General features: G+C 44.6%; 4 protein-coding genes across 4 annotated transcripts in view; 3 read left to right on the forward strand and 1 right to left on the reverse strand.

Moving 5' to 3' along the window:
* Positions 1–932, forward strand: part of LOC113212703 (PRL-1 phosphatase) — a gene marked incomplete in the record, with an annotated part of 33,024 nt that extends 32,092 nt beyond the window's left edge. Inside the window, 1 exon segment of the mRNA XM_052264007.1 lies at positions 1–932.
* A 154-nt stretch (positions 933–1,086) lies between these two features.
* On the forward strand, positions 1,087–3,402 carry LOC113212702 (THO complex subunit 7 homolog). Its single transcript, XM_026431502.2, has 4 exons — positions 1,087–2,193; positions 2,298–2,418; positions 2,505–2,817; positions 2,906–3,402. Exons 1-4 carry the CDS (start codon positions 2,184–2,186, stop codon positions 3,077–3,079), a joined length of 618 nt encoding a protein of 205 aa, XP_026287287.1. The 5' UTR covers positions 1,087–2,183; the 3' UTR covers positions 3,080–3,402.
* LOC113212700 (alpha-ketoglutarate-dependent dioxygenase alkB homolog 6) lies at positions 3,387–5,524 on the reverse strand. The gene is made up of 5 exons (XM_026431501.2): positions 5,347–5,524; positions 4,328–4,504; positions 4,136–4,240; positions 3,943–4,041; positions 3,387–3,853 (listed from the first exon to the last, which is right to left on the reverse strand). Exons 1-5 carry the CDS (start codon positions 5,359–5,361, stop codon positions 3,572–3,574), a joined length of 678 nt encoding a protein of 225 aa, XP_026287286.1. The 5' UTR covers positions 5,362–5,524; the 3' UTR covers positions 3,387–3,571.
* Positions 5,525–5,649: 125 nt separating this feature from the next.
* Positions 5,650–9,566, forward strand: part of LOC113212704 (mucin-19-like) — a 25,368-nt gene continuing 21,451 nt past the window's right edge. The window contains exon 1 of the mRNA XM_052264015.1: positions 5,650–6,238. Within this exon, the coding sequence (XP_052119975.1) occupies positions 6,119–6,238 (120 nt within the window). The 5' untranslated portion in view covers positions 5,650–6,118. The remainder of the gene's footprint in view (positions 6,239–9,566) is intronic.

Below are 9,566 nucleotides of genomic sequence, written 5' to 3' on the forward strand. Positions count from 1 at the left end.
TAATGTATATTTTAGTAGCTTTATTTTTTGTTACAATTTGTTTAAATATGATGTAAACTTTTTGTCACTAAATGCCAAGATCAGAATCTTGGAATAATGATGTTAATGAAGTAATGAACTACATATTTGTGAAATTGTTTGATTTTCTGTTAATTTTATTTTGAGCTCATACGTGCATATTTTAATGTCAGCTTTACTGTAGTACTTTATGGAAATGCTTATAAAATCCCAAGAGCTTTTAAAATTTAGGGCCCTGTTGTACTTGAATAAGTATCCACTCGCTATTTCAGGGTTTTAGTTATGAGGTTTTATTTTGGCAAAGCTTCAATGTCTTCATGCAAGTATAATTTTCCATGAAATATTGCAGTGTGTCAACATCCAGTGCATTCCTTGTAGAAAAATATTTTTGACTCACAGATAATATTTGTTACACTCTGTAAGTACTGTAACAGAAGCCACATGTGCCAGGAACGCAACTGCAGTGATAAAACCTTGCAATTTAGATCTCTTCTTTGATTTAAAATCAACTTCATTCTCCTACTCTCAATGTGTTGGTCTATTTGTAAATTTGGCTTTAATCCTACATTGATGGAGATATAGGTGAAAAGTACTTGACTTTGCATAGATGCAGGCCTCCATTGACTGAATCATATTATTTTGTTATAAGCTTTTCTTCTTGCCTGCAAACAGCACTGAAGAAATCTATTAATGTTGCCTGATGTGAAACACTATGCAATGAACTCTTGGCCTCTAAGACTGACCTGATTAAGCTATATTCTGCAACAGGATTAATTCTTTGAAAATACTTATGAACTTCAAATAAAGAAAGTCCCAACGTCTTATCATATTTGCACATTGCTTTTGGAAGGAATTGTTTGCTTTTGTATTATGTTGGTAATCAATGTATGTGAAATGAATATGATGGAATTAGGCTTTGCGATCTTTCTCTGTAGACCCTGAACACTACTCTGTTTCATTAATTTTCAATAACTGGCATTTCAGTATTGTCACACTATTTTGATCAGTTGTTTTATGCCGATTTAAAATTATTTCCTATCGAAACTCCTTGCACTGCCAAAAGATACAAAACAAGCAGTGAAAAAAAAAATGCAGGTATATGCATCAATTGTATGAACTAAAAAGTTCATTCCACACTCTTAATGTTGAGGTCTCTGCTATATTTTGTACAAATATTTTTTCTGAGGCAGGTGAGTCTCACTTTAGTAAGGTTTCTTTCCTTCTCTTCAATTTGGACCAAGTTAAGTTTTTGATTGAGAAAAGGAATAAGAGATGCAATCAATCACACATGAAGATAAAAAAACCTATAGCTGTGCCAAAGGTCTTGGCAATTGCTATACATCACAGTGAGATATTATTTTCAAGTATACTGAATGGGAGAAGAAGATCTGTTTTAAAATCTCTGTTGCAGCAGAGACCTCCAGTTTCTCATTTTTAAAGCTGTCCTAACTTTTCCCCACTGGTACTACCTGTGTGCTAATAATTAAAAATTGAACTATTGTATTGAAAATGAAAATAAGTGATTTTTTTCTTAGTTTTTGATCTAAAAATGAAAATGTAATTGTCAGTGTTTTTTTGTTTGTTTTTTTGCAACAAGTAAGGTACCATAATGGCCATAAGGCCACAATGACCTTAGTAAGTACGACAAATCACCTGTAATTTATTATTACAATGATGCCAGATACAAAAATATAACCATGAACAAAAAGTCAGAACAAGACCAAAACATCGTCATTCTTCTCCTTTCCATCATATAAGACTTCACAAACTGTCCTTCAGGTTACTAGATCCGGGCTACTTTAAATATATATTTTTTAAAGGGGGGGAAAGACAAATTTTATTCTTTATTTTAAAAAAATAGTGAGGGAGTAGGGAAGAACAGAGTTTTAGCCAGGTAAATAGAAAGGGGAGGAGGGGGCAAATCATCTGTCATCCTACACCTCCAGACGAGCATGGGGTATTGCCGGTGCCGAGCCTGGTTATTGGCACGGTTACGGTTACTACTATTTGCAGTTCGCACGCTCGTGTCTGTCTGTGGCTGCTACTGCTAGCTGATTCAGTAAAAAGCGCCGTATAGTTCCGAATACCGAGTATATCCTTTCTCAATTACGTATTTACTTACACCAGGACTGAGTTAAGTATTCGCTGCCAGCGCTCCCACAGCAATGAATGACGGTACGTTTCATAATATTCTAATCCGCAGGAACCTAACCTTCCTGAGACAACTTTTACACTGAGATGAAAGCCGGTTGTAAATGTCAACATGTCTTACATTACAGAAGAGGTGATTCGGCGTCGCCTCTTAATCGATGGTGATGGCACTGGAGATGACAGGCGGCTGAATGCATTACTGAAGTCGTTTGTCAAATGGTGCTCAAGTGATGAACCTGAAGCTGAATGGTGACTACAATTGTATGCATGTAAAAAGTAATTTTATTGCTAGTGGGTCTTATTAATATTTTGCTTTCCTACTTGTGTGCTCACAGGCGTTCAGTACAGGATAGGATGCTGCAGCATCTTGCACAATGTGATTTTGCATTAGCAAAGGCAAGATTAACAAGTACTATGAGCGCTGAGGAGCTACAGAACTATGAGACCTGGGCAAAGAAAATAGAGGTTGACATTGCCACTGCCAAAAGTAATATTGAGAAAACCAAGGCGGATCTTAAGAATGCCCGCACTATCCGACGGAATAAAATTGAATATGATTTACTTGCTGTGGTTATAAATCAACAGCCGGATAGGCGCAACACAAATGAGGAACTTAAACAACTTCATGAAGACCTAAGTGCCTTGCAGGTATGCAATAACCCTATGTCGTAAAAATCTAATCTTAATACTGCTGTTATTATAATATCTGTAACATTTAATGCAACTTTTCTTCCAGGCAACACAAGAGGAGCTTGAAAAGAAATTAGATATGAGGCGGAAACAGTTCAGCGTCATGTTTTCAAGTGTTTACCAACTGCAAGCACTGCTCAATGAAAGTGATGATGAAATGATGGATGTGTCTTTGGATGATATGGATACTGCTGCTCCAGAAGGTTCATCTTCGTCATGAATGCACATTGTTAAATCTGCAAGCGCACATCATTCAAATCAAAGGACTATAGGGACTGTTGACTCTCCAAAGTCTTAACATTACTGTGACCATGTTATAAGATACTTCTGATAAGATAATCAAGAGTATCCTTTACATTAATTAATGAAGACCTTTGTACCTTTTATTAATTTTTACTTTTAGTTGTATCAGTTTTGATAGTGGTCATGCTGTATCTACCAATTGATCTCAGTTTTAGTTTGAAAACAATTTTATGTGGTGTCATGTCTTGGAAGTTAGTTTTATGTTTGTAATTAACCAATTAAAATTCTCATCAAAATTTGGTTTTAATGTTGTTCGTACACCATTTCTTATTTAATTCTGCCTGTCTGTGATCAGGACTCAGTAAAACTTCTTACCAATAAGAATTTTAACATTTAAAAAAAAATTCATTGCATGGTATTCTGCATTTTATGACCCTACTTTACCAAAACAGGAATTTTTCAAATCTGGTTAGCTTTTCCTACTTAGAAATATAGGTACCTTACTAGTTCTTGGGACATGTCTAATTGTTAGTGATATGCGAGTTTGTCTGTGCATAACTTCACCAAGCTGTCTATCTCCTGGATTTACTATTAGCTCTGATATCTCATCAGACTTCAGTTCATCTATGGAATGTAAATGCTTGTGGTAGAGATCATCTTTAACCACTAGCAGACTTCTGGGTTCCAGTAAAACAGATAGTTTCTTTTGCCTTTGCTTCACAGAGGAGAGTTGGGAATCTTCAGCATCCACCTGTGTCAAACAAAATTTAAAATGTTAGCAGAATTCATAATCTGCAAAATGAGAAGTGCAAATTGTTGAAAGTAGGTAAGATATAGTACCTCATCAGAGTCCAATCTATCATAGAAATTAAGCACAGTGTGAGATCCAAGGCTGATTGTCGTGATGACAGGGTGAAATAAGGGTCCATCAGTGTGAGGCTGTAAATAAGTAAAATTTGCTCTTAGGAAAAATTATGAGTACAAAAATACATAAATGAAATGAAAAAAAAGGAAAGCAGTAAGTTTTATTTACCATAATACCCTGTCCTGGAAGGTATTCATTGACCAGCACATGGTTGGCCTTTTTGTCACCAAACAAATGTAGATTGTTTAATAAGCTCACATATTTCATTAGCCACTGGAAATTTCAAAAAACGTGGTTTTATTAGATGGATTTTTCTTACTTGATTCATTAGTTAAGAACATCTGATAGATTAGCACGCACATCAGGGATTGACTCAGCAATCATTCCTTTTGGGTGTGGTAAGCCACCCCAGTTTTGAAGGCGACGACGCGACAGCTGTTGCCATTTTGGCTTTGGAGCAGCATAAATACTCTCAACGAGTCGTTTTTCTTCCTCTTCACTAATGAAGTTTGGCTCATAAAACACAGTTGGAGGACCCTAAAGTAGAAAAGTAAAGATTCCATTCTCATACCTTGATGACAGTGACACAGGCTTTTAAAAAGATGCTGGTGAAATGGCCGTTGAAGATTTTTCCCCTTTTCTAACTTTCTGCACCTGTGAATCCTAACACTTTCTACGCAAAGCAGGTGCAAGAACATGGGCACTGAGAACACACTAAACGTATCAGATGGATAGTTTTTTTATTACTAATTAGCATGCGCTAGGTCTCTTTGTATAGCTTTTGGAGCTCTGTAATACTTTTTATTCTCAGTAAGGTTGGCCCTCCACATAACACCTCGGTTATGATTGGACTTTCCATTTGCCTTTTTCGGTTTCTGTTTTGCCACCCTGGTGTCTGGAAGAGTGTTCAAAATTCATGGTAGTCCTACAGTTATACACACTCCTCGGATTTTGACTGTCAAAATTATTAAAAGAATTAATAAAATAGACAGGCAAGGTCACTTTAAAACTAGATGGTGAGTTAACATAAGCGTGGTACTCGAAACATATGATAAAGATTTCTTTCTGTTTTGCAATAGTGGGACTGTCTTTATCAATCCACGGTCAACTGTAATATTAAGTTTTGTTTCAATAAGAGACCTTCCCAAAAATAAAAACCCAACAGGCAAAAACAATTTTTATGTTGAGTTCCCAAAACAAGCGTCATTGTTAGAGTGAAACAGTTATTCCACCATCCACAAAACATAATTTTCAATTGGTTTTTTCGTAATAAAAAAAAATTAAATAAAAGGGAAATTATTTAGCTATTTTTAGTTATTAGACAGGTTAAATTCCGAGGGAAGTATTTGGAAATATTGTGGGAAGAGGGGCTTACTTACATTTAACTGCTTCATTCTTTCGGCAGCTTGGAGGGTATTTATGAGCTATTTTAAAGCAGAAAACTGCACAGATCAAATAAGGAGTATTAAAAAGTCCACTCTGCTTGCTACCGATGACATTTCTTTTTCCTGATTCGAAAATGTCGCGGCAGACGACGACAGAACAACATGGAGCAGACGATAAGGGAGCTTCTTATTGACATTGACTGCAACTCAGGAGGAGGCTATACTATGAGAAATAGAGGAGCGCTTTGGTTCGGGCTCAGTTCGGCTGGCTCTTCGTGTTCGGGCGGGCGGGGAGCTCGAACGCAGTTCGTCGCTGTGCCGCGCCGCCTCATTCTCGAGTCGCCCGGCGAGAGGGGAGGACCAGCTACAGGACGCCCGGCTAACGCCCGGCTAACGCCCGGACCGCGCGCGCCTCCGGCCGCTGCAATCTCAGTTCGGTGTTGTTGTGTTCCACGTGGTGTTCCCGTGTCACTCCCGCGCAGGTGCACTGCACGGGACAGCGGCGGCGTGTGCGTCAGTTCTCCAGTGTCGTGTCGCGAGTGTTCAGTGTCCCCTTCCCTGGAATTCCTCCAGGGTGCAAAGCAAACGGCGAGAGACCAGCAGAGCGGCAGCAGACACTCCAAGAGGAGTTGAGGTTCACGTTGACGACGATGAGAAGCGACGAGGAGCGCAGCAACAGCAGCAGCGGGGCGGTGGCATTATAAATAGTGCGAGCAGCGCGGAGCAGCGCGTGGGGCAGGGCAGGCAGGCGCCTCTCAGGCCCGCCATGAAGGGAAAGCCCGCGCCGGCCGCCGGCCCCGCCGCCACCACGGAGCAGCTCTTGGAGCAGCCCCCGCTGTGCCTCACCAGGCACATCAAGAAGGAGCCGTCCGACGAGGAGATCAAGGTTCGTACGTCTTTGCCACACACTGTGTGAAGAAAACTGTTTTGGTCAGCACGGCCAAAATCTTATTTGCATGTTGTTAGAATGGCCGCCCCTTTTAGTTACAACACGCGGTAAGGCGTTCGTTCCTGTGCTCTACCTCATGTGCTAGGGTGGAGCGTGTATACACACTCAGCCAGCACGTGAGAGGGTCGTGTCAACACGCCAGGTGGCTGACTCACGCCACTCACGCCCAACTCACGCCGGCGCACTGTTAAATACTGTACCGCACGCACGCGTGTGGGCGCATTGCCTATACTCGCAGGGGAGAGGTACGTACGCGGGCAGCGAGGATAGGCAGGCAAACCCACCCGCGCCCGTGCATGCGCCTGGTACACAACCAGGGCTGGGAAACGGCAGTATTAGGCGAAGGATTGCATAGGGCTCGACTCGCTTCAGCCATGAGCGCCCCATGGCCTCTAGGATGGAAATTATCTCATATAACCTCGTAAGGCTCTTTGGAACTAGTGGGCCGTGCACTGTGGAGGGTAGCTAAGACTTTTCTCTCAAGATTTACTGGACCACCATCAGGGTACCACACTCCCACCGACTCCCTACTTTTCAAAGTTAATGCGCGCCTGTGGGCGGTTTGCCTACTCGCTCGGCGCCATAGTTAGTGAAGGTGACTGCAGGCCACTAACTTTCAAATGTAGTTTATACGACTGCTTTTTAGGCAGTCCCCAAGACTGTCCCTCTACAAGAAAGCACGTGCCTCTCCCCTCGATTTGCCCGGAAAGCTCCCCCCCAGGTGTTTCGTACAGCGGCTAATATTTTAAAACAAAATCTGTCTGTTACACTGGATTCCGACGGGGCCCCTCTAGATTTACTTGATATACCCCCCTCACCCACTCGCGCGGGTCCAGCAGTGAGGGGGTGGAGTTGAGCTCGTGTTTCTGCCTCCCTCCTCGACTTCCCGCCATGCCACCTGATAGGCAACCTCAACTTTCAACCCTTCCCGGGGTCGCATCCTATGTAGTTTGGTGCGGCTGGTGGATGTGTCCTGAGCAAGGGCCAAGCAGAACATCTCTGTAAAAACGAGTCAGTCGCCAGTAGTGGTTCCCAACGAGGGTTGGGGCGAAGCTTGGGTCCAGGGCGAGGCCCAGGGCGAGGCCCAGGGCGAGGCCCAGGGCGAGGCCCAGGGCGAGGCCCAGGGCGAGGCCCAGGGCGAGGCCCAGGGTGAGGCCCAGGGCGAGGCCCAGGGCATGTACCGAGGGGACGTCGACGACGCGGGGGCGGTAGGGGGGCTGCTCCTTTGCCAGGCGCCATCTCCGCGGTGGCCAAGATTCAAGATTCAAAGCGCGCGAAACGCGCATTTATTGATTAAATTAAATTAGGAGCCTGTCGGGGGAAAAATATTAGTACACAAAAAACCCTAAACTCTGCGGTGGCCGCGGCGGAGAGGCCCGCGCGCGGAGCAGATGAGGAAGCGAGTTGAAGTAGGAGAGGAGGAGGAGGAGGAGGAGCAGCAGCAGCAGCAGCAGCAGCAGCAGCAGCAGCAGCAGCAGCAGGGGAACAGCCATGCCACGGCACAGCAGACGAAACCCGAGATGTAGAAACCTGATTCCGCAAAACCCTAAAACCCGATCCGTGTCGTGAGGGGCCAGGCGGGCCCGGGCCGGGCAACAGTACACCCTCGTGTGTCCGCCGTACTCGCGCTCGCGGGATGGGTCTGGCCGGGCCCCTGGCCATCAGCAGCGTAGCGTGTGCCGGCTATTTATACGCTAAACGGTGAAAAACCAACTCCAGCTGTTTGATTATTCCCCCCCCCCCCCCCGCCCGCACGTTCCAGGCAGCCAATAATAATAGTCTCGTCAGCGATGGCGCGCATTTCAAAATTTTCAATACAACCAATTCGTGTGCAGCGCGCGTGGCCATTGCAGCGGTAGTACCAGGGCACGCGCGTCGTTATACACACCAAATCTGAAGGGATGCCCCCCCCCCTAGAAAGCCGCAATTTTTGTGTAGTACATCTTTACCAGATGCGATTCTGAATCTCACCAGTGACTTTTCATCCTTGCAATAATGGACAACTTTTCTTTTTGTCCGTGACAAATGCAAATTCGTCATTTCTACCATGAAATATAGCATCTGGTAAAGATGTGCACAAAAATGCAGGAGTGTTGTCTACTCGCACGGGGCCCTAAGCAGCCGTGGGTAGTGAGGATAGGCAAACCTGCACGCACTCCTGCATGCGCTGCAGTATAACTATGAAAGTGCACAGCGTGAGTCACCCCCTGGTCCCCTGCGCTCTCCCAGCGGCTCTCAGCGGGTCCCGTGCCCCTTGAGTCCTCCGCTTTGATTCTTGATACGGGACGGTTTCGGGTGCTATGGTGCTCGCCGAGGTACTCGCTCACGGGGCTCAGTCGCGCTCAGCGGCGTGTCCTTTGTGCCATCACAGCAGGGCAGGAATTAGTAAGGGGGGGGGGGGGCTTGCCTGCCCTCGCGCAGCGCCAGGGGAAAATCGCCAGCACGGGATGCTACTAGAAAAATCGAAGAAACAGTTTGGTTTCACAAACACGATCTGTGCCGTGCTCGTTTTTAGCCGAGGGGTGCCCAACTGTGGTCGGTGTACACATAATGTAGGTTTCCCTGTTATCCTGAGTTTTCCTTGGATTTCCCTAGTCATCTAGGGGTTTTCTTGGTTTTCTTACGTTTTATTCGGTCTTCCTGCGTTTTCTTTGGTTTTCTAAGGGATTTCAACGCTTCATGAGGTTTTCTTCGATTTTCTCTTGGTTTATCTGGGTATTCTCTTGGACTTCCTTGATATTATCTTGGTCTTCCTTGGTCTTCCCTGGTCTTCCTGGCTTTCAATTGCCAATTTTTTCCTGGTCTTTTCACAACTTTTCTGGTCTTCCTAGAATTGTTCTGGTCTTCCGACGAATTTCTTAGTCTTCCCCTGATTAATGCGGTCTTCCGGATATTTTTCGGTCTTCCCACAATGATTCTGGTCTTCCGGATATTTTTGGGATTTTCCTATAAATTCCTCTAAATGGCGCCTTACAGCCCTTTTCAAGTAGGCTATGCAACCAACCCCTCCCCTCGCAAGAATCCGGCACAGTGCACAGCACTACCCACCCTGTAGCTTTGTTTCAGATATCGGTGTAAACGGCCTAAAACAATGAGTTGGTGAGGGCGCGAGTTTCGCGTATAACGCTTTAGACGCTCACATCGTAGCAGTATTTCTATCGAGGCCACAACAGCCAACATCAGAGGCCTCACTTGGTCGCCTCACCAGCAGTTCTGTGTCGGCAGCTCCCTGAGCTCCGGGGGCGGGGCTGGGGAGGCGTGTCCG

The sequence above is a fragment of the Frankliniella occidentalis genome, unplaced genomic scaffold (assembly GCF_000697945.3).
Source record: "Frankliniella occidentalis isolate FOCC.00 unplaced genomic scaffold, Focc_3.1 Scaffold15, whole genome shotgun sequence".
Taxonomy (NCBI): Eukaryota; Metazoa; Arthropoda; class Insecta; order Thysanoptera; family Thripidae; genus Frankliniella; species Frankliniella occidentalis.

Bases quoted from the DNA above. Each gene is read 5' to 3' on its own strand.
- LOC113212700 (XM_026431501.2), bottom strand. The intron at 4,241-4,327 runs GTGCGTGCTAAT...TGAAATTTCCAG, and splicing joins TTGCTGAGTCAATCCCTGAT to TGGCTAATGAAATATGTGAG. The intron at 4,042-4,135 runs GTAAATAAAACT...ACTTATTTACAG, and splicing joins TTCCAGGACAGGGTATTATG to CCTCACACTGATGGACCCTT.
- LOC113212702 (XM_026431502.2), top strand. The intron at 2,419-2,504 runs GTGACTACAATT...GTGTGCTCACAG, and splicing joins GATGAACCTGAAGCTGAATG to GCGTTCAGTACAGGATAGGA. The intron at 2,818-2,905 runs GTATGCAATAAC...CTTTTCTTCCAG, and splicing joins AAGACCTAAGTGCCTTGCAG to GCAACACAAGAGGAGCTTGA.